The sequence below is a fragment of the Scleropages formosus genome, chromosome 3 (assembly GCF_900964775.1).
Source record: "Scleropages formosus chromosome 3, fSclFor1.1, whole genome shotgun sequence".
NCBI classification, from domain to species: domain Eukaryota; kingdom Metazoa; phylum Chordata; class Actinopteri; order Osteoglossiformes; family Osteoglossidae; genus Scleropages; species Scleropages formosus.
In genome coordinates, this window is record NC_041808.1 from 4,324,557 (window position 1) to 4,352,339 (window position 27,783).

The 27,783-nt window shown below is 43.8% G+C and overlaps 3 protein-coding genes across 5 annotated transcripts; 1 reads left to right on the forward strand and 2 right to left on the reverse strand.

Moving 5' to 3' along the window:
* Positions 1-380: 380 nt before the first annotated feature.
* On the reverse strand, positions 381-7,146 carry LOC108934879 (arrestin domain-containing protein 3-like). Of its 2 annotated transcripts, none has more exons than XM_029250576.1 (6): positions 6,868-7,146; positions 6,196-6,256; positions 5,909-6,056; positions 2,124-2,220; positions 1,550-1,806; positions 381-1,340 (listed from the first exon to the last, which is right to left on the reverse strand). In XM_029250576.1, exons 1-6 carry the CDS (start codon positions 7,127-7,129, stop codon positions 864-866), a joined length of 1,302 nt encoding a protein of 433 aa, XP_029106409.1. In that variant the 5' UTR covers positions 7,130-7,146; the 3' UTR covers positions 381-863. The 2 variants fall into 2 exon arrangements, with proteins under 2 accessions (XP_029106409.1, XP_018608565.2); XM_018753049.2 differs by having other exon boundaries at positions 381-1,431.
* Positions 7,147-10,602: 3,456 nt separating this feature from the next.
* Positions 10,603-16,486, reverse strand: LOC108934873 (arrestin domain-containing protein 3-like). The gene is made up of 8 exons (XM_018753042.1): positions 16,225-16,486; positions 15,226-15,286; positions 14,949-15,096; positions 13,010-13,106; positions 11,569-11,825; positions 11,334-11,450; positions 10,942-10,999; positions 10,603-10,664 (listed from the first exon to the last, which is right to left on the reverse strand). The coding sequence occupies exons 1-8, from the start codon at positions 16,484-16,486 to the stop codon at positions 10,603-10,605; spliced, it is 1,062 nt and encodes a 353-aa protein (XP_018608558.1).
* Positions 16,487-23,635: 7,149 nt separating this feature from the next.
* LOC108934878 (uncharacterized) lies at positions 23,636-27,783 on the forward strand. Of its 2 annotated transcripts, none has more exons than XM_018753046.1 (4): positions 23,636-23,713; positions 25,039-25,714; positions 26,294-26,423; positions 26,657-27,783. In XM_018753046.1, the coding sequence occupies exons 2-4, from the start codon at positions 25,165-25,167 to the stop codon at positions 27,093-27,095; spliced, it is 1,119 nt and encodes a 372-aa protein (XP_018608562.1). In that variant the 5' UTR covers positions 23,636-23,713; positions 25,039-25,164; the 3' UTR covers positions 27,096-27,783. The 2 variants fall into 2 exon arrangements, with proteins under 2 accessions (XP_018608562.1, XP_018608564.1); XM_018753048.1 differs by having other exon boundaries at positions 25,043-25,714.

Here is a 27,783-nt window from a genome sequence, read left to right on the forward strand (position 1 = left end):
CTGGGTGTGTTCCCTCCCCCTCTGGCCTTACGCCCCTGTGTTCCCGGGTAGGCTCCGGTTCCCCGTGACCCCATATGGGACAAGCGGTTCTGAAAATGTGTGTATATAATATGTCCATTTTGTTGTTGTCTCACAGTGTCCTCCACATGTCTTTGCAGCACGGAATGGTACTCTTAAGTCTCACTATGCTCAGTCTGTAACGCCGAAGACTCAAAAAGACGGTGGTGAGTCCAAGTGCTGACTTTAATTTCAAATCTGTAATTAATTGCTACAAATCATAAAGTCTCAACAAATTTTCTGACAAAACACGACACGGTGCTCAGGAGCGGGGTGAAGACTAACAGGATCAGCAAAGAAATTTGTAAATGTTTATTTGGTTCTTTAACAGTCCTCCATATTTTATTGCAACAGCAAAAGTGCCACTAATTTCGGTAAAGATATTTTACATTTAGCTTAACTCCAAAGCAACTTATTCTGTTAAGAGTACAATTATTTACCCATTTATAAAGCAGGATAATTTGGCTGAAGCAGTTTGGGGTAGGTACCTTGCTCAAGGGTTCTACAACCAGGCATCGGATCAAACCTATGACTTTCAGATTCAAAGGTAGCAGTGCTAACCCCTACACCGCCAACTGTCCACCTACTTTACTGAAGAAAGCTAAAACATGTGTCTCTCAAAAATTCATTTACATGTCAGAAGTCAAGAAAAAAATGTTAACAAATAAAAATGGCCAAGCAAATTAAGTACTCAGAAAGGAATGCAAGCAATCAAAATTCAGAGTTTCCATCCTGGGAGCAGATTGTCCTTCAAGTTGATTAGTCATTGATTCGTGCCCAGACTTTTTCTGAACATGATGTCGTATTTAAAGTCCATCTGGCCTAGAGAGGTACCTTCTCCCCGCTCTCAGACAGAGATGGGTACAATCCAGAAGCAGTTTGCCTTGGACCTTGACCAGGCTGGGGTTCAGTCCCACCTGAAGCCCAGTAGGGTGGAGGTGCCCCCGGGGCAGTTGATGTTGGAAACTGATCAAAAGCAATATAGGGGGGAGGTGCCCCAGGGACAGCTTGGGGTGGGAATACGCCTGCGCCACCTGGAGATGGATGTGGATTTTGGGCGGAATAGTGTGGAGGTGCAAATGGGTCAGCTTGAGGTGGGAAAACAGCTGCTTGGGCATAGGGGGGAGGAACTCCTGCTGGGTTTGATGATATAAAAGGCCCAGATAAAGGCTGGGGTGGAAAAAATGCTGGGGCAGTTGGGTAAGCAGCACCAGGGACTGCTGGGGGTGGATTTGTTTTGCCAGTGTCTCCAAATGTGCTGAAAGGAACAGACAGGTCTGGTTCTGCGGCAGGAAGGAAAACATAGTCAGCGGGAAGGACAACAAAGGGTATCTTGAGCTCTGGGTCTTTGGCATAAGGGATGTTCAGGTAGACCTGTGAGGGATTAAAGCAAACAGGACAGAATATTTATATTCTCAACATGAACAAACAACAACATCCAGCAGGGAGCTGCTTGGACACTCAGTGCAGTATGAACCTGTGGGACACCTACCCGGAGCTTGTACTCCACTTTGAGGATTTTACAGTTCAGGATGGACACAGACAGGTCACGGGGAAGGTCGAGCACTTGAACAAGCATCTGCTGCGATTTCCCAGGGATTGGCTTCCCAACCGCCTTTACTACCTTTTTCATGTAAAGGTTCCTGCGCCCATTGGCATAGAAGTTCTGCTTCTGGGTCACACAGAACTTGGGTGCAATTTCTCGAGAAGTGCCATTATCCACTTCTACTGTGACCTTTAACCCGTCACCTGTAGGGAGTCCAAATGAAAAACCTGAGTGTTTGTGGTTGGAGGAACGAAAGGCCATCTGCAGTGGTGGTACTGATAACGGGTAGAGAACTGTCTCCATGTCTTTTACAAATTAGGTAAATTTGTTTATGATTGACACTATTTAATGAAGTAATTCCTTATTTCAGGAATATGTTACAATAAACAGTGCAGACCTTGAACTCAGCTATAGTGACCTGCCAAACAGAACAAATTGACAGATACTCAGATCATATCCAGTGAGTACAGAGAGCTGAGGGGGGCTTCTGAAAAGCTGTTGAACCATCTTCTCTCATCACCTTGCCGGTAGCTCGACTTGTCCAAGTTCACGTTCATGTTGACTATTCCAGAGGTCAGAAAGTTGTATTTCTTTCTAATGGTTTCATGTTGGGGTGACTGCAGGACGAAAAACATGAAACATCTCTCATTTTCCCACCATGACAATCCCACTGAGGGAGGAAGACAGAAGAGTTTTTTACACTACTCAACACAATGTGGGTTTTATCATTTGTGAAAGACCCACTTTTCCAAAAATTGACAAATGGAGATCAAGCGTGACAGCACATCCTTATCACTGATCGTTTGCAGCACAGTTCTTACATTTCCTATATATCATCATGGATGGATAGTGACGAGTTACTTTTATATTTATTCATTTCGCTGACACTTTTCTCCAAAGCGACTTACAGTGTTAAGTTAACTTGCACTTAAGTACACTCCTACAGAAACTGAACTTTTTGAACTCCACATCAGCTTCTCAGCTTGTTACTCGGCCTTTTGGCTAAGATCAAAATATAGTACCAGTGATTTTAGCGGGGGCAGAGTGCAGCTTAATACAGGACTGTATGTGGCATGACTGGGGCTTTTCTGAGGTGAAGCTGTGCTCCCTAGTAGGGATTTATTAATTTAATTTTTTTTGGGTAGCCTGCCAAGCTTGAGGTGCAGGGGTTTGTGTGGCTTGTCCTCTGTCCCTGCAGGGTGATGCAGAGATTTTTTTTTTTCAGTGTTTTATACCAGGTAGTCCACAATAGGTTTCTCCTTCAAGACATCGGCAGCCCTTGGGGAGGACGACAGAACATTGTTGGCAGCAAGTTTCATACAGAGTGACTGGAGACAGGAGGTCAGGAAATGGATCCAAGTGCGGGTCGGCTTTATTTCAGGACAGGTTCACTGGGACAGATGAAAATCATGGTCATGGACAGGCGAGGGTTGTTCTAGGCACAGACGTCAGTAATTGGGCAAAGTAAGACTCAGTTATCAGGCGAACGTGTAAGGGTCAGAAGTTAGAAGATGAGAACACAAGTGGGAACGAAGACAAGGAGTGTAGTCACAGAGCTCTCTTTATACCGGGCTGGGTTAAGAAGCTGCAGGTGCGGTCGCTTGGCTTGATCCCAGGGGCATGACAGCGAGGACGGCGGCTGGAAGAATGCAGGCTCTGAAGAATACCATCCGCTTCCGCTGGAGGAACCAGGACGAGGCTGTCGAATTTCCCGAGCGGATTCCTTTCATTCGTGAGATTGTCTTCGGACTCCTGGGACTTCTGGCAGCATACATTGTCTACATCCAGAGGAATGGGCCACTGAACTTCTTCAACGTCATGCTAGTGACCAACAAACGTTATCGGAGGGCATTAGAGACATGCAGGGTGAGTACCATGCATTCCAAGGTGCTCCCCTATTCCACATGGCCACTCTGGAGGACAGACACAAGAGTTGTGACTGTCCACGTCTTCGACCCCTTCGTGTCAGCGGACATCACGGCAGTTTTTCTGTGGGATTTTGCCAACGTCTTCCCCAGACATGAGGAAGACTGGGACATTCTGGGCATCTGGACTGGACGGTGGCGCTTTTTAGTTCATCTGCATCCCGACCCTAGATGGATTGCCACTTGGGCAAGGCAAGAGGCTACCTATTTTATCAGGGTCGGCCTCCCTCCTACCATTTGTGTCTTGGCCAGGGACATACTGCAAGTATTTGTAATATCATAAAGTGCCAGCAATGTTTGGAGACCACCTGGCCAAGGACTGTGTAGGCCCCTGTCACTGTACCCAATGCGGGGGAGAAGATCATCTCTCCCGCAGCACAAGCTGACCTATGCAGGGGTGGTGCGGGCAGGAGTGGTACTGACGGGGGATGGTGTGGGAGCCCAGCCTGCATCCGGCAGCACTGTGGAGTAGCGGGGACCAGCGGCAGGTGCTGAGGTAAAAGAGCTGTTGTCCAAGGCCAGTGTGGCATGGTCTCCTTCGCTTGGCACTTCTGAGGGGTCCCGGGCCGAGGAGGAGAAAGACACACCTGGTCACATGGACAATTCAGAGGATTTTGCGGAGTGACCAGAAAGAAGGGGTGCAGGAGGGAGGCTGGGCTGATCTCTGGTACTGTACTGGGGGTGCCGGTTTTGACTGCAATCTCCCAAAAGGGCTGAGAAGATCCTTTCTCCTCCAAAGTAGTGCTCGATCATTCAGGTTTATTAGTTACCGATTTGTCTCGGGTAGGGTCTCCCCCTAGGTTCAGTTCGTCAGGGCCAGGGGAAGAGCCCCACCTGACAGCTGGAGGATGGAGATTTTTGCTTGGAAAAACAGTTTGAATGTTGATTTTTAACTTGTAGATTTTTGTACCATTTTAGATTTAATAATGTTTTAAGTTTTAGATGTGTGTTGTTTGAATGTTTATGGTTTTTAATTACAGAGTAAAATCAGAGTGTAGAAGTTTGGCATGGGCGCTTGAGTACTTTTTTTCTGGATGTAACACATTGTGGTATTATTCTTTACTGTTTTTCTTAAAACACTTTTAATGGTTAAGGGTTTTAAAGTCCCAGGTTTTCTTGTCATAGTGGATATTTGTACTTGTTTTTAAAGTATGATGTTTATCAGTCTTTGTATTTGTAAAATCAGATGATTTTTAGATGAGTGAATAAGCTCTGTCATATTTATGATGTTTTTATGATGAAATGTTTGGATGTGGTTTAGTGTTTGTGATTTGTGATGTAAAATTTTGGAGAGTTTTAACTCTTATTCTTATGGTATGAAATAAAGTTATCAAAAAACCTCCACATCAACCAAGTATTTTCTAAATAGATAACAAGCTCTGTGTGTTTTCTAACCAAAATGCCAATCTCAGTATTAACACTGGAACACCACTTAAATAGTCCAGTTAGATACCATTTAGCCAGCTGCATTAAGCTACCTGAGTAGTTGCTTGGTCCATCCTGATTTTAATAATCTAAATGAACTATTAGCTAGCTAAAAAGCTATCAAAAAAGTTAGAGTGATAAAGTAAAGATAGTTCAGTGACTTCCGCAATAGAGCTTTGTCTTCCTTAGGATTTTTGGCATCCTACCTGACTGGCCTTTTTTCCCTTGTTAATTATTTGGACAGTTTGGGTCTTCTTCTTATGGTACAGTCAGTAGTGTACTGGTTAAGCATAATGGCTTGTGATTTAAAGGTGATTCTCCGGAATCCCACTTCTGCCACCACTGTATAGAGTATATCCTTCTTGCAATGCACTTACTTTGAACTGATACAGTATAAATTCCCAATTGTATAAGTGAATAAACAACTGTAATATGCTTTGGAAAAAAGTGTCAACTAAACGACAAATGAATGACAGAACTTTTTTTCCCTTTTAGGGAAGCAGATACCATAGATGATATGGCTGATACAGTAAAATGTTAAAATTGTTTAAATGGGGAAATAACTGAAAGCATCTTAGTTTACAAACTAACCTTGTAACTGCTTTGAACAGTGACTTCAGCCCAACAATTCTTAAAAATGATACCTTGGAGACTGTGATGTTCTATTCGTTTTGTACTTATTTCATTTATTGACTGTACCTAAGTGTTTGATAGAACAGATTTAATTTCATGAAAAGAATGCATAATATCTTGGTGATTTAACTGACGTATTTAGATTATCATCATTTGAGCTTCATGATTCATTCACTGATGAGCTCAATGAAGACTACTTCTAGCAGCTCATCGAGAGTAAAAACCACAGTACACAAGTAGTGGCCAGATCCAGAAATGAGACAGTCCTATAAGACCTCTTTAAAAGACGGACTCTAGTGTGAACGCTGTACAGGGCACGCACCATGAGTTGCTGGACACACAGGTCAACCTTCGACTGAAATGTGAATGGAGACTTAGCTCTACTTGGTACCCGCCACGAACGACTCAGTTTGGCCTCCACCTTGTACTGTATAGAACCATGGGCTCCTTTAAAAGTCGAGGGCAAGCTTCTGAGAAGGGAAAAAGAAAAATCCTGCTGAAACACACACAGTGTTTGTGATGAATGCCTGAGGACTCAAATATAAATTATATAAGTACTGTTTTGGCAGAAATCTAGGTGTCCATTATCCCTTTCACCGCAGTTCTTACCCCTGTGGGATCTGAAATGCAAACTGGTACACATGGTTTCCGGGAGCAAGGACAATATCATCTGTGAAAGGAATGTTATCTTTATTCATATATATTTTAGTACAGGTCACAGCTACGCATGAGAAATGGTATCCAAACTAAAGTGATAGATAAAAAAAAAGCGAAAAAACTTTAATTTTACTTGCAGGACAGAAATGCACTAATCTGACATAGAACTTGATGATCACAGATAATAAAGTGCAAAGATAAAATATGTCCCTGGGCGGGGGGGGATACTCTCACGGGCTGGTGAAATAAATTTTTTATCCCCATCATGAATGCCAAAGTACAAGATCAGGTTTCAGATCTGCAGTTATGAATGACAGAGATGTCAAGGTGTACAGTCAGAAAAACAAAACAAATGCAAAACCGGTTTGGCTGATGCTGGGAATGTAAGAATATTTTTTATCCTGTAGCAGCACACGTTACGCAGAGGTTGTGCTTAAGAAGTTTTGTACAAATATTTTTACTATATGCCGTGTTATAAGCGCTTATCAATATTTTGTTTACCATTATGCAGCTTTAACACAAGCTTATTATTCTTCTTGTATTTCAGATAAATATTTGCAAAAGCTCTTCTTCTGTGAAAATAAAAAAATTTCAACAATATTTTTCTTTCGATGACTCACTCACTTTCATCTTTCTTCCGAGAGAGGATGATTTGATCCAGTTTGAGGCATTTCTCCTTGGCGTGGTAATAATCAGTGTTTTCACCATGGCTCTCACTCCAGAAAACTTCTGCTTTGCCTCTGACTTTGACCAGGAGCGTCTCGATCTTGGTTTTCTTTGTAATCACCACAACCACCCAGCCTGTGAGGACATCTCCGTTGGAAAAGGTGTTCTGCTCATTTATAGGGTCGTAGCTTATGGAAATACTTTTCACTGAGCTTGACATGGTTCAGTGGAGATCCCTGAAAGGCGATCAGGTGAAAATGAAGCGTCGAGAAGTTCTGAATACCTGCTACCTGTGCTTAACTCCTCCCACCACAAAGTTTTCCTGCAGAACCAGTCAGGACATTTCTAGAGCCTGGAGACACACCTTCATAAGCAAATTACAATAATTTCTGCATAGGAAATGTTTTCTTTGCCAACGTTCGAAGTTCAGAACTTTGCCTACTTCTGTAATATTATCAACAGTACAGAATATCCTCCATTGCTCAGGATTTACATTCCACTTCAGGTCACAGTTTTCATTCTAAAAATGTTTAAAATGTGGGCTTTGTTAAAAAAGTACTGGTATGCCATAGTATTTTTTTCATTTAACTTTATGTAGAGAGGACAAAGGCACACTGAGAAGGGAAGAAAATTGAGAAACTGAGTAAAAGAAACCAGAATAAATGTATTTCTGTGCTGTATTGCTGACAGTCGAAACAAAGCAGAGACATCCGAATGGGTGTCACATGATCAAATGCATAGGGAACATCCACACAGACCGAACGGGTGTGAGAAACCGAAAGCTTTGTGTGTTGATGTACAAAGAAAGAACAATGCCACATTTTAGAAAGCGGAACATTTCCTGGGTTATGACCTCAAAATCTTTTGGTCATTACTTCCAAGGGTCATTTTACTATGGTAATTCCAAAGTCTGTTTAAGGCACTCTACCAAGCTTTATGATGGTCAGTAAAGACAACTGACTGCAAAAATTCAGTCTTTTTACAAATGGATAGTGACAATATAGTGTTCACAACTTATCTGATTCTGGGACCTGATCTTGTCAAAGGTCACGATCTCCAAAGTGTACTCAAAAAGGTCAAGGTTGTGAAAATATGCTAAATTTGGAACTACATAGTAGACCTGATATATATTTTTTCTTTATGGATCAGAAAGGATTACCAGCCCAAAGAAGGCGTCTGGTTCCACACACTGTCCAACCCAACAGGTAAAATTTTCTCCATTCATCATTTCTGAAAATTAAAATCTTTATTCAGTAAATAAATCCTAAAAACTGTCATGCCGATGATAAAATCAAAAAGAAAACCAATAAAATCAATAAAACTACCTAATATAAAGCCTGCATGACAGGACCTTTAAGACACTAAAAGACATACCCCAAGGCTAAAAACCATAAATAATTAAAAGGAACTTACCAGGTAACTCCACTGATCAAGGGGGGTCCCCTGGCCTGTTCTTAGGGTGTTACCATACACCTTACCTACCGTTCTTGGGTGTCTTCCTTTTCACAACATGTCTCCCCTATTGACATTTTAGTAAAACAGGTGAATGGCACAAATACATCCATCCATCACCAACAACCGCTTATCCCAAGAAGACAGAACCTTACCCAGCAACACAAGACACAAGGCCAAAGGGGGAGGGGACACACCCAGGATAGGACCCTAAGGAGGGCTTGAACTCCAGACACCATACAGTGGGAACCGGCCAAACCTGCTGTGCCACCTTGCCCCCGAGTGGTACAAATCCATTTCCACAATTAAAAAAATTACACCCACACAGTAAACTAACCTACACTACACTTATCTAAACCATAACATAAATAAATAACGAGAATAAATAAATAAATTCATTAATACAAACACACCACACGTTAGTCATTTAAAAGTGATTACTTAAAAGTGCAATAAGTGCTATAAATTATAAAAGATTGTGCAGTTAAACAAATGTTTTAAAAAAGATTAAAAAAAAAAAAACCCTACACTTAACAAAAAACACATCGCACACCACAAAACACACATACGTTCACCAAAATAGGGGTTGCGGTGTTTTGTAAGTGCCAAAGGACGTGTGTTACTTACGCAAGGATGGAGGTTCTGCCACAGATCTGTGGGGTTGCAGCCAAAAGAATCCCTTCCACCACTCTTTGGTTTCTAAGTAACCCCTTTGCGTGATATCCTTATCCATCCTAAACGTTAGGTTGGCCTCGATTTTATGATACACACCCTGGACGCCTGTGTCTACCCCTCTCTGGACCAGCTGGGTTCTTGCGTTCGAAAGCATTTGATTAGCTACGCTGATCACCAGCCACATCTGGGCAGCTGCTGTCTTCTGAGCGCCAGGGTTCCATCCCTCAAAACTTTGTTGTTCCTCAAAACCATCTACAGATCGATCTTCCTACACAGATGGGTCACCAAACGCCAGACCTCCTGCACCTGTCCGCTTCCCAGAAGGCATGTGCAAGAGTTTCGCTCTCACTGCACTGGAGTCGCTTTTTACATTGTATATTTAAATGAGCCAATTATCTGGAATGAAATCCGTGGAATCAGGTGATTGATACATGCCTGTAGACATTAGTTTCATGTCGTATCGCAATTCTTGCAAAAACTGACCATTTTGGCTGCTTCGGATGTAGTATTGTAACGACCCGTGTTGCTGGGGAGTGCCGTGTTTGAGCTGGAAAATGGGTTTTTGTAACTAGCTGAGAATTGCGGGTAAAATGTAAATGAAATGCTCAAACCTCTATGGGGACGCATAGGCAATATAGGGAGCTTAGTGTCTGCTGGCCAGTGCGGGAGGAAGGAAAGTCTGACAGGTGTTAAGGAGGCTGGGAATGCTGGCTTGAGGTGCAGGTCCTTGAGGAAAAGGGGTCCTTGGACATATTCCTCGGAGCAAAATTTCCTTGGGTTTGTGCCTATACCTCTTGCTGCATGTTGGTGTTAGTAAAGAATGGTGTTCCTGTGTCCTACTTTGCCCAATCCGAACCCAGAGTTCAGCGTGCAACGGCATTTAAAACCTGTGGTGACAACGTTACACTCCATGAGGACTGTGACACCCATTTAATGCATTGCTCTTTATGCAGCAAAGCCACAGGACAACAGACAACTGACATAGGTTTACCGTTCTCACGCCCAGGCCATGCCATCATGGGCGGGTGTCTATTGCTACCTCCTGCTGAGATCCTGGAACTCTGGCGGTAAACTGGGTCAATGGGGCCTGTTGATCCTCTGGAGGGCAGAAAGAGCTACAACTGGATCTCAATGCTTTTGTCTACAAGAAACAGAGTTGTGGTCTTTGCACTGCTGCGGTATCAACAAGTACAATGTTTTTATGCTGTTAATCAGAAGAAATATGTAGCATGTACATCTACTCATTTATTCGACGCTTTTTCTCAAAAGCAACAATGTTAAGCTGCTTTACAATTATTTACCCATTTATACAGCTGGGTAATTTTAGGGGAGGTACCTTCCTCAAGGGTACTACAACCAGAGGGGAGATTCAAACCTCTGACCTTTTGGGCTTAAAGGCAGCAGCTTTAATCACTACACTACCAGCTGTTTTTGCTGTTGTCTAACAGTGTTCTCTGTATGCTGTTGCTGCACGGAATGATACTTTTAAGTCTCAGTATGTAACGCCAAAAACACAAAAAACTTTCTGAGTTTAATTACAAACATTTAATTAATTGGTACAAATTTTCAAATGCCAGCAAATTTTTTGACAAACAGATACGAGAGGGAGCTCGGCACCAGAGTCAAGCCTGACAAGGCGAGCAAGAAAGCACTGATAGCTCAGGAAAAAATTTCTCTCTGAACAAAACTGTGGTAAACTCAAGACTCCATATAGTTGATCTGTTTTGACTTCTGTTTATAGATCATTCTGACTGAGGAATACAGGTTTCCACTTGGAGGAAGGTTCGCCTAGTCATCTATTAATCGTTGATTCATGATTAGACTTCTTCTGAACATACCGTCACATTTGAAGCCCATCTGGTCTAGAGAGGTACCTTCTTTTCATTCTCAGACAGAGATGGGTACAATTCTGAAGCAGCTTGACCTGCATCTGGACCTGGACCAGGCTGGGGTTCAGGCCCACCTGAAGCCCAGTAAGGTGGGGGTGCCCGTGGAGCAGCTGATGTTGGACACTGATCGAAACCAGTATAGGGAGGAGGTGCTCCGGGGACAGCTAAGGGCTGAAACACCCCTGGGCCACCTTGAGATGGAAATGGATTTAGAGCAGAATAGGGTGGAGGTGCTAATGGGTCAGTTTGTAGTGGGAAAATTCCTGCTCCAGAACAGGGTAGAGGATCTGTTCCTGGGTTTTGTTTCCTTAAAGCCCCATGTAATGGCTGGGGTGTTGGACAAGCAGCCCCAGGGGCAGTGGAGGGTGGATTTGTTTTGCATTTATTGCTGCCAGTGGCTCCACTTGCCCTGACAGGACCAGGTTGTTTTGTTTTGGCAGCTGAATGAGACACATAGCTAGCAGGAAGAATGACAATGGGCATCTTGAGCTCTGGGTTTATGGCGTAGGGGATGTCCAGGTAGACCTGCAAGGAAATAAACGAAACGGGACAAAATATTTATATTTTCACAACAAACGAATGACAATAGCCAGCAGGCAGCTGTTCGGACACTCAGGGCAGTATGGACCTGTGAGACACGTACCCGAATCTTGTACTCCACCTTGAGAATATCACAGTTCAGGATGGATACAGACAAGTCATGAGGAAGGCTGACCATGCGAACATGGGTTTGCTCTGATTTTGCAGGAACTGGCTCCCCAGCTGCCTTTAGCACCGTATTCTTGTGCAGTTTCCTTTTCCCACTGGCAAAGAAGTTCTGTTTCTGAGTCACGCAGAACTTGGGTGTGATTTCTCGAGAAGTGCCGTTACTCACTTCCACCCTGACCTTCACCGTCTCGCCTGAAGGAAAGTCCAAATGAAAAACCCAAGTGACTTTTACAGGAAGAACGAAAGGCCATTTGTAGTGCTAGTACATATAATGGTTAAATAACTGTCTCCGTGTCTTTTACAAATTAGCTAAACTTGTCTTTGATTGACAGTATTTAACTCTGTACTTCATTATTTCAGAAACATATTATTGTAAGCAAAACTCCAGAGCTTTAACTCGCAAGTAACACGTCATATTTAACATTGACTCTTTTCATGCCCAGAGGCTACGGTAATGTGTTTAATTTACAAATAAATAACAGATGGACTCATCTTACTGGTTAGTTCAACATCACCACTGGGAAGCAGCTCTGAGATCCAATAGGATTTCGGGTCAGATTAATCATATAAATTAGTCTGGAACATTAACATCCATCTTTATTAATGTGTCGGTGAATGTAAGATGGAAATTTTTTAGTCTCAGAGGTAAACACACACACACACACACACACACACACATTTTCTGAACCGCTTGTCCCATACAGGGTAACGGGAAACCGGAGCCTACCCGGCAACACAGGGCGTAAGGCCAGAGGGGGAGGGGACACACCCAGGATGGGACGCCAGTCCATGACAAGGCACCCCAAGCGGGACTCAAACCCCAGACCCACTGGAGAGCAGGACCCGGTCCAACCCACTGCGCCACCGCGCCCCCTCTAGAGGTAAACATTAATAGCTATTAACTTAAAAATCCCAGGCAAATTTGCATTTTTATTCTTTATATTATGATTTTTTTCTACCAGCCATACATCACACACACATTAGCCGAAGTCACTTGTCCCGAGCGGGGTCGTGACGAGCCGGAGCGGAACCTGGCAACACAGGTCGTAAGGCTGGGGGGGGAGGGGACACACCCAGGACGAGACGCCAGTCTGTCACAAGGCACCCCAAGGAGGACTCGAACCCCAGACCCGCCAGAGAGCAGGACCCGGCCAAGCCTGCTGTGCCACCACTCCCCCCAGCCATATATTTTCGTACTAATACAGCCCCACTTATTATATAAGGCTAGCTAATTAAACTAAAATATTGTAACTTGTATTACTCAGCTGTGGTGACCTGACAAATAGAACAAGTTCAGAGATACTTGTGTCATATCCAGTGAGTATAGAGAGCAGCACAGGCTTCTGAAAAGCCATCGAACAGTCTTCTCTCATCACCTTGCCTGAAGCTCGACTTATCCAGATTCACCTTGAAGGTGACATTTCCAGAGGTGAAAACTTTAAATGTCTTTGTGATGATTCCTTGTTGGGGTAGCTGCAGGAGAAAAGACAAGACACAACTATGATTTTCCTAAGATGACCATCCCTCTGGAGGAGGAAGACAGAAGAGTTTTTTTACACCACATCCATGCAATGTGGGTTTTATTGGTGAAAGACCCACTTCTCTACTGGCAAATGGAGACTGAGAGTGATAGCAGATCCTTATCATATCTATATGTAGTAAGAGGTGGATAGTAACTTTTACTTTGTTACTTGTACGTAAACAAACTTCTACAGAAATTTTACTTCTTGGCATTGACAGATCTTAGTTGAGTATATCTATGAATAAAAAATATCTTTATATTCTATTCATTTCTATCACCCTTTGCTCTCTAGCTATGTATTGCAAAGGAAAAGTTTAAACATTTACAATTATATGTTTAATTTTCTATGCCGATAAGACGCGGGGTGTTGCTACTAAAAGTATTGCTAATAGTAACCAGATGCAAAGCAGAAAACAAGAAGCTGTAACCTAGTTAATATGGAAACACCTATTGCTTAGTTGGTAGGGAACGTTCCTTTCTGAAAAATTTTGTAGCAATGAGGAAAAAACCTATAAAAAGCAAGTTAACAACCTTGTAGCCAACAAAATGTATACCATGAACAAGTGACACACTGAACATGTATGAAGTTTGTTATAAATTGTAAGAGTTTTTGTTGTTCGGAGAGACTCCCTGATCTCTCTTGCGAGCGAGAGACTCTCGACCTTCGGCTGAAGTAAACGATACCACAAGCGAACCTTTCTCCCGCCTTTTATTAAGTTGGATGGTGCAAAATTTCTTCCACAGCATTTTCACATTTTATGTTTTCACTTTCTCTCGTTAAAACCAATCAATTCACTTTTACAGTGAATGACTAGCTGTGTATGCCCATTGTCAACTGACTTTTGTGGATTTCTTTGGCCCATGTCAATTGTCTGTCAGTTTTCATTACTTTACAGTAAAGCTGGGTAGTTCCTCCTTATTGCATAAAGTGGTTGTCTGGAATCCCACCTCTGCCACCAATATATAGCCTTTTAGCAATGTACTTACTCTCAACTGATACCGTATAAATACCGTGGTGTAAACATGGATAAAAAGTTGAATTTCCTTTGGATAAAGATTAAATGTAAAATGAATGACAGAAATTTTCTCAGGTGGTGGGGTTGTCACCTTGCAAACCAAGGACACAAGCTTCAACCCCTGCTCCTGCTGCAGTTGTCACACCCACGACCTTGCTCCAAAAGCTCGCACCTGTCCAAAATCAGAGCAGCCGGGTATAAAGAAGCTGCACTTGCACCCCCTCATTGCGGAATCTCGTCAGAGAAACCCGTATCTCCTGTACTCACGAGTGAACCACCGACTACCTACCCATCCTTCCCAGTCTCTCGTCCTCCTCCATCCCTCGCTCCCCACTCCCAATGTCCACGGCTCCCGACTCAGACATCACCTCGTCAACCACAATTCACCCCGAGATCAACGTTTGTGCATCAACTGACCCACACCTGTTCCCGACCACTACTCTTGCCTGCTCTCCTGTGTATCAACAATAAAGATCCTGCAACTGGGTCCACACACACATACCTCAATCTCCTGCACACTTCATTAACAGAAGTACACTTGATCAAGGCACTTAACGGATATAGTAGAAAATTATCCAGGTGTATAAATAGATAAGGAACTAAAAGCTCCTTAGTGCACAAAGTTAATCTTGCATCTCCCTTGGTCAGCTAAATGATGGTTAAAATTTATACCCTGCAGACTGTGATCTTTTATGTGTTTTGTATTAATTCGATTAATAGGTAATATCTCATGTTTTTTCCTCAATTTATTAAAAAGATATATGGATAGGCACACACCATGAGCTGATGGGTGCTCAAGTCAACCTTTGACAGAAACATGAAGGGAGAGATGGCTCTGCTTGGTATCCGCCACGAACGACTCAGTTTGGCTTCCACCTTGTATTGTATAGAGCCGTGTTCTCCTGTAAAACTCGAGGGCAATCTCCTGAGAGGGGGAAAAGAGAAATCCTGCTGAAACATATACAATGTTTGTGATAAAAGCCTGAGGACTCAAATATAAATAAATTAAACACCATCTCCGTGATTCCGTTACCCCATTCACCGCAGTCCTTACCCCTGTGGGAGCTGAAATATGAAGGGGTACGCATGACTTCCAGGCGCGAGGACAATATCACCTGCAAAAGAAACATCTTTATTTCATATTTATTTTTGGGTTACACGTGGAGATGATTGACAGCATCCAGAATGAAACTATCACAATTTTTTAAAAAATTACTTGTACAGACCGTCCCCAGATTACGAGTTCTGTTCATAAGTCTGTCTTTAAGTCAGATTTGTATGTAAGTCGTAACAGTTAAGTATGTTTTGTATCTAACGTCAGTCAAATGTTTGTCTTAGTATAGATAGTTTATAGTGCCCCTTTTGATGCATAAAAAACATTAAAGAAACACTTCCAGATACACTAAAAAATGTTTAATATAACAATAGAGTAATAATAATAATACCATGTAATGATAATAACGATAACAACAATAAATATAACTACAGCATTTATAACAGAAACATAGACATAGCCTTTACATTCACATTTAAATGTATTCATTTAGAAGATGCTTTTTTTCCAAAGCAACGTACATCTCATAGGAAACACAATGTGTTCATTACATTAGGAGAAAGAGATACACAGATGCAGACGAGACGTGTGATTCTTAAGTACAGTTAAATTTGTTACTTTCCACCATATGAACCAATGTTCATCACACAAGTAGCTGCATAAAACTTTATCAAAATATCCACGATTCCTGATCACCTTCCAAGTAAAATTTTTCTTTTTTTTTTGTAATGGGGTGGTTCGTAACTACAGGTTGTACGTAAGTCAGACGTTTGTAACCAGGGGACTGCTTGTATGCAGTTTTTGAAGCTCACATCAACACTTAATTTATCGCTCAGCAGCATTAACAGAAGCTTCAGACATATTTTGGTAAGAAAATATATTAGACCTTAGATATCGGAAACACATGATTATGTATGTATACATATGTATGTATGTATAACAGTTGACAGTCAAAAACAGTTTACTATTTACTATCATGACATAATGAATCACTTTCACCTTCATCTTTCTTGGGGGAAAGGAGGATTTTATCCAGTTTGAGGCACTTCTGTTTGGCGTCATAAATATCAATGCGATAGCCTTGCTGCTCAGTCCAGAAAACTTCTGCTTTGCCTCTGACTTTGACCAGTAGCGTTTTGATCTTGGTTTCCTTGGCAATCACCACAACCACCCGGCCTGCGAGGACATCTCCGTTGGAAAAGGTGTTCTGCTTATTTACAGGGTTATAGCTTACAGAAATACTTTTCACTGAGTTTGACATCGTTCCGTGGGGATCCCCGAGAGGCAATCAGGTGAAAATGAGGTGCTTGCAAGGCGGGGGATATCTACTGCTTGTGCTTATCTCCTCCTACTTTTCTCACTTCCGTTGTAAGGGAGGTGCCAAAAAGTTTGTTTGCAGAGCTAGTCAGAGCATTTCTAAAGGCTGGAGACATGCCTTGATTAAGTATATTACAGTCATTTACGGGTAGGATCTGGCTACTCTGTTTTCTCAGTCAACAGAACTTTGCCTGCAGGTGAAGTAGCAAGATTGACAATGAAGTTGATTAGAAAGTTTGCCATTGTTCAGGACTTACATTCAACTTCACTCAGACTTTTTCCATTACAAAATACACACACACACACACTTTCTGAGCCGCCTGTCCCATACGGGGTCGTGGGGAACCAGAGCCTAACCTGGCAACTCAGGGCATAGGGCTGGAGGGGGAGGGGACACACCCAGGACAGGACGCCAGTCCATCGCAAGGCACCCCAAGCTGGACTTGAGCACCAGACCCACTGGAGAGCAGGACCCGGTCCAACCCACTGCACCACCGTACCCCCTACCATTACAAAATACACACACACACACACACACACACACACACACACATTTTCTGAACCGCATGTCCCATATGGGGTCGTGGGGAGCCGGAGCCTACCCGGCAACACAGGGCGTAAGGCCGGAGGGGGAGGGGACACACCCAGGAGGGGACGCCAGTCCGCCGCAAGGCACCCCAAGCGGGACTCGAACCCCAGACCCACCTGAGAGCAGAACCCGGTCCAACCCACCGCGCCACCGCGCCCCCTCTCATTACAAAATATTCCCTATTAAATATTGGCTGAAGAAATAGTCAAAATACTGTAGTATTTTCTTTAACTTTATTATAGTGTACAAATACAAACTGAGAGGAGAATGAAATTAAGAAAAAAGAAGGAGAAAAATTACTGTGCTGATTGCTGAGAAGCTGAAATAAGGCAGAGAAATGTGAATTGGATCAGACTGGGCAAAATCGCATTCTCTGCACACGAGTCTTAAGCATAAAAAATCAAAAATTTATAAATTTTTCATTTTATAGGAGTTCTGAAAAAAATGTACATGTTGTGAAAATTCCATAATTCTAGACCCAAGATGACTGCTACACTGGTTTGTTAAACAGAAAAGCAATGTTTATTTGCAAGAACACCAGACTGGAAAGTACTTCAGGGAAAAAGGTAGACACTTCGCACCGCAGAACTGCAGTCTCTGGTTGCTGGTGTCTCTTTGTGCAGACCGGGGACCCGGGTGTGGACCCAATTGCAGGATCGTTTGTTGCAAAGGTTCTTGGGACAAGGCAGTACTCGTAATCAGGGACAATCGTGGTGAATCCGAGGCATAGACGTTGTACGTGGGGAGAATCCGAGGACATGGTCGATGAGGACGTTGCGAGGGTTGATGTCACAGCAGACAGGAAAAGGTACAAGAAGACAGGTGAGGGGAACAAGGAGGGAGGTAGACAAGAGAGAGCTGATAGGGCTCTGTGGAAGCACCACGATCACAGGAGGAACAATTGTCTCAAAGAGATTCCATGACTGGGAAGGAGGGGGCTTAGTTTTTATAGCTGACTGCTCCGATTGTCATCAGGTGCTTAATTGGAGTCAGTTGCTGCTGGTTGTGGTGCGGGTGTGGTCATGCAGTTGGTTTCTCTCTCTTGGTGAGTCACTATGAACCGTCATCTAAACAGACATCTGGTAGTCATGGCAACTAGATGTTTGTTCGAAGTCCCTAGGTGGAGGTGCTGGTGTGAAATAGTGAATATTCAATAAATTACATATTTCCAAAATGTTAATTTTTACCTGGAAAATTATATATACCTAAGCATCCTAAGATCTTCATGCAATTTAGTTCTTTTCAGTTCAGTTCAGTTTCATGTTTCTTCTGGCAATATCTACAGCTACTGAGGTTCTTTCCCCTCAGAGTCAGTTAGAGATGAGCAGTATTCAAACACACCTTCTACTGGATGTGTCTTTGGCTCAATTTGGGGTGTGCAAGGACACTCTTGGTAATCAGATTGAGATTCCTCTGGGCAAGTCTGGGGTGGAAATGGGTCGGCAGCATTGCAGAGTAAAGGTGGACATTGACCGAATGAATTAAAGGCTGGAGGTGTGCTAGAGGAAGAATGAAGCGGAAGCATATCTGGTGCACCATCGAGTGGACATGATTCTGAAGAAGAGGGGTCACTGTTTTCACTGCCATTCCCAACTGCTCCGAATGGTGTCGGAATGTCTGGCTTGGTCGCCAAAGTACGTGCACAATCTTCAGAGACAATGACCAATGGGAAACCAATCCACGGGTCAGCTGCATACGGAACATCCATATAGACCTGAAAAAAAAGAAATGAAGCAGAGCAGTTTTGAGAAATGGTAGCCATTATATGTCAAGGTGCAAACAAAATATTAGAAAAAATAGGGCACTTCCTGGATTAGGGGCCGGGTCATTAGTTCACAAATCATTTTAGTTGGAAAAATTTACGCTCGTTTTAAGGAACGAAGTTCTCCCCAACCCTCGACTCTGGACATGTACCTTAAGGACATAATGCAACCTGATGATACTGCAGTTGAAAAAAGAAAGAGGCAGGTCATGGGGGATGGTGAGCATTTCGGTTAGACTCTGTTGTGTGTTGGTGGGAACTGGCTTCAGCATCCACTTTGCAACTCGAGTCGTGGAAGTTTTGGTTTCTCCTTCTGCGAAATACAGTTGAACTTGCTCCAAAGAGATCTTGACAGCCAGTTCTCGTGAAGAGCAGTTGTCAGTTTCCACTGTGATCTTCATCGCCTCACCTGCAGAACAGTCCCAGCATTAGACACCTGTTCAGAAAACCAGGCCAACTACCGTATCTGCAAGCAAACCAAAAAGAACGGAGAACAATTTGCCTTTAACTATATTCCTCTATAGTTTTATAAAGTGTCACATATAAACACACAAACCTGTGATTTCTGTTACCATGAAAAAAACATTCCTTTACAGTTTGGCTCATATTAAGACAGAGATGAAACTGAGAGCCAGTATGTCACTTGCTTGGTATTGTCCTTTTTCCGGAGGACACCACAGTCCTCTGATAAAACATTTAGGTTAAACATCCCTAGCGGTTGTTGGACTGTTCAAGATCATTTTGGGGACTGCAAATCTCCACTCCTAAAAAGACTGCTCTGCTTGAGCAAAACTCATCACCTGGCATGTATGCCTTCTTATCCAATCTGGCATTCATGGAGACTCTCCCAGAAGTAAAAACACTGAACTTCTTCTCAACAGACCCATAGTGAGGTGTCTGTAGGACAAAGAGCACATGGAAACCCCTCACTCACAATTTATATTTTCACCAAGGAAAAGGCAAAGCAATACAACGGCTGTGTATAAATGTCAATGGTGAACAAATACTGCAGTGCAACTGGCAGTAGCGGTAAGGGTAGCACTTGTAAGGCGTTCACTCTGTTTTACACACCATCAGCCGAGGGCTGCTCACGCCAGCCTTTGACTGAAAGATGATCTCAACATCGTCTATTATTGGCAACCGCCAGGAACGCCTCAGTATGACCTTCAGGGTGTATTTGATTGAGCCATGACTCCCTTTAAAGGATGAAGGGATGTCCCTGTGAAGGAAAAAAAAAACAGAAATCCGACTGAAAAATAGCCTGGAAAATTCTGGGAGAACCCAGTCTGGTCGTGAATCAAGGTGTCAAAGACTGCAGCGCTCAGGCTGCGGGGCAGTTCTTACTCTTTGGGAAGACGAAACTTAAATGGGTACATGTGGCTTCCAGCAGAAAGGGCAACACTGCCTGAAAAGAACAAGTTTACATTTTATAATAAAGCAGTGACATTTTTGGATGTTTGTGATAACTGACCATGAGCATTTGCAAACAAACTTCCCTTCTGTCTGACCTCCAAAGCACAGATTCACATCCCATTCTCACACCAAATGCAGCGATTCCTCTGGAGACACTCCCAGGTGACAGATAAACCTGAGCGTTACAATACTGAAAGCACCATAAGCTCTTTTAACAAACCTGCTATATTAATATATTAATGTAATATACATTAATTATGTTTATTAATATAATGGATTAGCGTTATCGCTGTAGCCTGTAGCAGTCAACACAAAAAGCAAGGAATCCACTTCTCGTGGCAAGTGCGGCAAATATAGTACTGTGCAAAAGTCTTAGGCACCTGGTTGGGGTAAAAAGCTGTAAAGCTGTAAAGTGAGAATGCTTACAAAAATAATGTTCTTAATTAACACACACACTCACACAGGCTAAAGCCGCTTGTCCCAAGTGGAGTCGCGGCGAGCCGAAGGCGAACCCGGCAACACAGGGCACAGGGCTGGAGGAGGAAGGGACACACTCAGAGCAGGATGCCAGCCCGTCACAAGACACCCCAAGCAGGACTCGAACCCCAGACCCGCCAGAGAACAGGGCCAAAGCCGCTGCGCCACCACGCCCCCCTCTTAAGTAATAAACATTTAAAAATAAAAATTACTGAATAAATTCCTACAAAGCTTAGTAACCATCCGTCATCAACAACTGCTTGTCCCGAGCAGGGTCGCAGCAGGCTCAGCCGGGTCTCGCTCTCTGGTGGGTCTGGGGTTCGAGTCCTGCTGTGGGTGCCTTGCGATGGACTGGCGCCCCATCCTGGGTGTGTCCCCTCCCCCTCCAGCCTTACGCGAGTGTTGCGAGGTTAGACTCCGGTTTGCTGCGACCCCACTTGGGACAAGCGGTTTCAGTCAATGTGTGTGTGATGTGTCTGAGCTGAATTAATTTCTCTTCCCACATGTCAAGGTCCCCATTTGTGAAATGCTCTCACAACAGATGGTGCAGCGAGAGACCTTTAACGCTCAAATATCAACTGTGGACGTCACCGGAAAGCAGAAGAGCTTAACTGATTATAGTAACTATTTAACTACTCTTAAATGTCAAAGGAACAACTGCTCTAATATTGGGGTGTTAACACATCTCAAGTGGAGTTAGTAAGTATGCATAACATGATGGCCATGACACTGAAGCTGGACTACGTATTTGGGGAAATACCTGCTAATGCAGTGCTGCCGCTCCACATGGGCCTTGTCATTTATCACCTTACCAAGCATCAGCCATCATGGGAAATAATTAATTCTGACAATTTTGTTTATATTTCTATTACATTCATTTATTTAGCAGACGCTATTGTCCAAAGCAACTTCCAATGAACTCTATGTAGTGTTATCAGCCCACGCACCTTATTCACCGCGGTGACTTACACTGCTAGATACACTACTTCCAATGGGTCGCTCATCCGTACATCAGTGGAACACACACACTCACTCTGTCACTCACACACTGTGGGTGAACCTGAGCAGCATGTCTTTGGCATCACAACCCTGGACATTTTAGTGTAAGCCAGTAGTAAGAATAGCTGCTGTGATAATAATTAACAGATCTTTCCAATCAGTGCAACCTGTAAGGAGAACTTCCTTAAACCACAGTGCTAAGTGTGAAACTCATGGATCTGTTTTCTTTAACCAGTGATCATGACAGGCTTTCCAAGAGTCAATAAACGACAGCAGTTAAGGATCATAAATAAGCACAATAAAACAAGATGGGGGTGAGATGGCGCAGTGGGTTGGACCAGGTCCTGCTCTCCGGTGGGTCTGGGGTTCGAGTCCCGCTTGGGGTGTCTTGCGACGGACTGGTGTCCTGTCCTGGGTGTGTCCCTTACGCCGGGTAGGCTCCATGACCCCGAATGGGACAAGGGTGTGTGTATTCATCAACATATTGGTCTGTAAATAGCTTTAAAATCAAGACAGCAATTTGTGAAAAACAATTTAAGATTATTCCCTTTGTACTCGGTGGGTTCAGAACTCACCGTTATCGATAACATTTTCATAGTTTGTGTTAAAAATGTAAAGGGTCCAACCTTCAGCGTTTGACGGTCTAAGGAGGATGTGGTCCAGTCTGAAATATTCATCTTTTGCAGAATATGTGTCATTTACGCCAATACTTTGCACCTCCCAATGCACCTTGGCTCGGCCCCGCACTTTGATGACCAGCTCCTGGACTTTGGTATCCTTGGTCAGCTGGAGGATCACCTTGCCGCCCAGCACATCTCCACAGCGGAAGGTGTTCTGCTCATTTATAACATTATACAGCAGACAGAAGCGCACGGGAGAGGGCATTGTCCACAAATCAGAAAGAACTCTTAACGTTGATCAGCTTGAAATGAAGCCCGTGGAGAAAAGCGCAGATCTGACACCTCTACGAACATTACTCCATCCGCACGGTGCCGGAAAGTAGGAGACACTTCCACAACGGAGGTCCAGAGTACGAATGAGGGCACGTTATGTGAAACTTCTGAGAACTGCCCATGGGAGTGTTCCTTCCGGGCATTTTGCAGACCCATAAACAACCAATTTTATGGCATGAACCTTTGGACTGTTCAGCGCAGTCTTGTCACCGGTTGATGTTGTCTTATCTTGGCATAACAAATAGCAAAGTTTCATTATAGTGCTACAAATATATTTTATAATTATATTGTGCTGGGGAGATCATTTGAGACACATGATGGGTTTGCTCTCAAAGGCTTTTATGCTGAACACAGGTGTGGGTGGGTGGTGGTCAGTGCAAATAAACTGGGGGAAACTGCGTTGCGTTGTTACATTCTGAGTAAGACACTGGGCTTAATATGAGATTAAATTTTTTATACACAAAGGCAATGTAAAATTGTACTGTTGCAGAGAAAAATTGAGTTTCATCAACTTTTGTTTTATTTAAAAAGAGATTTTCTAGTTAGTTATCAGGATCAATTCCTTGGTATTCTATTGTTACAAATTGACAGACGTGCCTTGTACAAAGCCAGAGGCAAATATACCTAAATATAAAGAAAAAAAACTAGAAACTAACTAAAAATACCTTTACGCACGTACCTAACCCTTACACCCCACGTACGCGCCAGATAAACCTCAGCATCATTCACACTCATAGCCGGAAATCCACCCCTAAGCAACCGAAAGTTTGAATGACATTGAGATACCCAATAGCTTGAGGGAACTGTCATGATTGACAGTTTCAGTAACCAATAGACGCCATGTGTTGGACTGCGGTGGTCACGTGCTTAAGCATTTGGGGACTTCCGGGCTCTGCCGAAAAAGAGAATGGTCGCTTGTTTGCAGATTGACTGTTCCAGGATCAGTGCGAAACAGCTAAAAAGCGCCTAGTAAGAGCGGTAAGTAGGAGAACCGCAAGCCTGCAGTGGCATTCGGTCAGCGCTGGAGCCCCTTCGGCTCACGGCACACCGACGGCCGCTGTGTCTTCAGTTATATTAGTGCGTCGTGTTTGTCACAGTTTGAGGAGGACGTTGTTCGCCGTCCTAACACACAGTCGAACACGAATACGAACATGAACGAATATTAATTCCATCACCGTCACTGTCTCCCCGCACCGTGCCAGGATCGGTGTGTGTGCTGCAAAACTTGGCGGCGCCTCCACACGAATTAAAGCTCCTCGGCCAACTCAAACGTGGCGCAGCGCTTCCGGATTATTTATTACTCGTGATCGTTATTCATTAAAATTCGGAGGGCTGCCTCCATCGCGGCCATCTGGTCCTCCGTTCAGGGAACCCTCCGAATTTCAGTGACGTCCAGCATACCCCATTGGCTGGAAAAGTCACGGACCGTGGGCCATCTGGTACCCTGGTTGAGGGAGTCCTCCGAATTTTAACGATGTCCAGCACAAAAAGTGTGTCCAACACACCCCGTTGACTGGAAGAGTCACTGTCGGTCATCAGGAATGGAGCCAATCATAGAGAAATATTAGAAATATTGGAGAGGCATTACTACTGCAGGTGTCTTAACTAACCTGAAAACACCAGCTGAAGTGGAATTGTCTTCATAAGCCTTTTAGTCCAATTTATATAAACATGAAACAAATAAAACTAATTGCACACATTTGCTTAATGACTTACATTTATGCACTTCTATGATATAAATATTAAAACTGATAGGGTTGGTTTGATCATTAACCTATAGAGTTTGACTTTTGAGATCCTGGCAGCTGTTGGTCTGTGGGTTGACAAGTTTGCAGGGTTTCAAGTGGATTCTTGCCCTTTGAAAGAATGATCCGGAATGGACCTGGCATACGGGACCTCTCACCCTCACCTTACCTTTCTGACATGGGAAAATATGTAATGGTTCACATTTGCACTTTATTACTCTGATTTAATATCCCTGTTTTCCATTTGCATCTACTGCTTTTCCAGTGCAGGGTCATGGTAGTTTAGAGCTTCTCCCACATGCATAGTGCACAAGACAGGGAACTTCCTGGACAGGGCACCAGTCCATCAGGGGCCAAACACACACACACGCATTCACTCACATAGTCACACTATAAGGGTTATTTAGAGTCACAGATTCACCTGAAACAGGTCTTTGGATTGTGGGAGGAAACCAGAGCACCAGGACGAAAACCCACGGGATCACAGGGAGAGCATGCAGACTTCATATTCAGATTTAATTTGTTTACTGTTTTCTCCTCTCTAAATGGCTGGACAAGCCAGTAAAACCAGGATTAAATCTTCTTAACGAAGATTCAAACTGAAAGTGAAAAATGTGAAGAAGAAGAAATCTTGAGCGAAGGCAAGCAGACGCAGACAGGGAGAAGCCAGCGGGAGAAAAGGGAATGGAGATCAACCCGTGCAAGGAGGGCGAGGCCCTGCAGGAGGTGCAGATGGTGGAGGTGGCCCTGGAAGCACCCCTTGTGGAGATAGTGGAGGTTCTCCACAAGGCACAGACTGAGGGTCTCAGCGAGGCCACAGTGGTCACACTGGGCCAGGCCACAGTAGAGGGTCTGGGCAAGGCGCTGGTCGCCGGGGTGACCCAGGCGCCAGTTGAAGTGGTGACCGAGATGGGCGAGGGGCAGGAGAGCGAGCAGCCAACCGAGGTGCCAGTGGAGCAGGGATCTGTCCCCGGGATCCCCTTTGCGCAGGTGGCCTCACTCCTCGACCCCAACATGAAAAGCTCCAAGGCGCTCAAGTACCAGATCCATTACGACGAAGTAAAGAGGAGGCTGGAGTCGCCGGAGAAGATGTCCCTCCGCTCATTGGCGGCCTACACGCGTGTGAGCCGCGGACCAGCCAGTCGTAAAGCCCTGCTCGAGATGCTCAACTCCTTCGGCCTGTCGCCCAGCACCACCACGGCCGTGTCCAGCTCTTTCTCCAAGCTGACTGAAGGTAGGTGTCACAAGCTTCTGGGAGTGCTTCTCGAGATGAGTGAGTAGATGTTTGATTACTACCACGGTACAGAGAGGAATGTGTCATGGTCGAATCGCTGAGGAGGGGTGGGCAGCCACTGGGACTTGGACCCTCAGAGTTTTATTTTTCACCCCTTTGGTTGTGACTGGGAGTTTTTTTCTTTTCCTCTCCACTGTTGCTAGCTGCCTTACTTTATTATATGTGTTTTATATGTACTTCTGGATAATTTTCAGTAACCTTATTCAGTACTCTGTGTCAGTTCAGTAAGAAGAGTAGGCAGCTGATGGTGTACTGGTTAGAGCTGTTGCCTTCGGATCTGAAGGTCACAGATTTGCTGTAGTACCCTTGAGCAAGGTACTGTACTTACCCTGAATTGCTCCATTAAAAAATTACCCAGCTGTATAAATGGGTAAATAGTTATAGGTAGCTTAACATTGTAAGTCACTTTGGAGAAAAGTGTCACTAAATGAGTAAATGTAAAAGTGAAGTCGTGTATAGTTTTCCGTCCTTTTTTTTAAGCAGAATTTAAAGACAGTAAAGTGTGCCCAATGTTGACAGGTGACACCGCTGCCCTCTGCAAGGACATGAGGGAGTTTGCTTCGCAGTACATGGATTACGACAACGTGGCGAAACAGCTCGTTCCGGAAACCAACCAAGTGCAACACTGGTCCAAGATCATCGAGACGAGGTGCATGGTGATCCTCTCACTCTTTAACTCTTTAATCCTCCTTTTTACATAATTTCGAGGATCACCGTCATGTGTTTTGCACAGTAATTGACACTATTTTATAATTTCTACAATTTTTTTTTAAGAAACGGGTCAAATCTTTTCAGCTAAACGACTGACACTTGTGCGTCTAGCTGCTTTCAGAGAGGTTCTGAATGGGAAAGAGTCTTGAAAAGCCACTGTTTTCTCTTTAGGAACCATCTAGAAGAAATGAGGAAGTGCTTCCACGACCCAGAAAACAGCAGGACTTTCAATAACGCCACGCACGGTTTCGGAGCCGGCATGATAGACGTGGCTTTTGACATGATCAACCGCGTCATAGAGAAGCAGATCCGGATCCTCTCGGGGGAGGCGGAACCCAAGGAGGCGCAGAGGGAGAACCGGGTCAGGAAGCGCAGGGCCAGGGCCAAGACTGAAGGCAAGAGCAAGGTGAAGAACACGAAGGCCAGGAAGGATGAGGCGGAGACCGAGAAAAAGACAAGGGCCAAGGTGGCCGATAGGAAGCGGGCCAAAGCCGACCCGCCTCAGTCTGAAGCGCAGCCAGAGATCGAGAGCAGTGTCTTAACACTTGTTTCTGTCGGGTATGAGACCATCTCCAGTGGCCTGGAGCCAACCAGTACTGGTGTGGCATAGCAGATCTGCACTGTGGGACGAACACACACACGGGACTTTATGCTGTACCATGCAGTACCATCGCTGACTTACTCCCTTAGTTTTACTTTTCTGCCCATAGGCTTTGAATAGCAACAGGGTATCTCAGTTCTGCATTCTTCACAGATTGTGTCCCTCAGTAGATGATGACTTTGGCTCAGTTCTGAACCACCCATAATTGCTTGGCTAATGACGTACCCTCGGTCAAAGTACTTACCCAGAAAAAAATACCCAGCTGTATGGATATAATTTGAATGTAAGCATCAGCTAAGCAAGAAATAATTGATCATTAAAATTTGCTTTACATGGTTTTTAAACTCCAACTGAATTAATTTTATTTTAGATTTTCAAATGCTTTTTCTGGGAGGCTGAGAATTTTGAATTGTCATGTTTCTAATTAAGATTTATTTTTTGTAATTAGTAATAACAAAGTGTACAGTAATTCACTTTTATCAGGTTTTTAAGCCTCTGGTAAGATTGGTGGGGGGGTTTAACATTCTTGACTTTAACCAGTCTAACGTAAATTGAAACGCTTCACACCACAGATGAGTTTGCACCCATTTTACCCTGAAATACTGTATTTAGTGTCAAAGCTATGGGAGGCAGCTTGCTGAAGATGCCAGGAAAAGAATGAACTGGTAGTAAAAAATGTGCATTTCCAGTGGGAGGG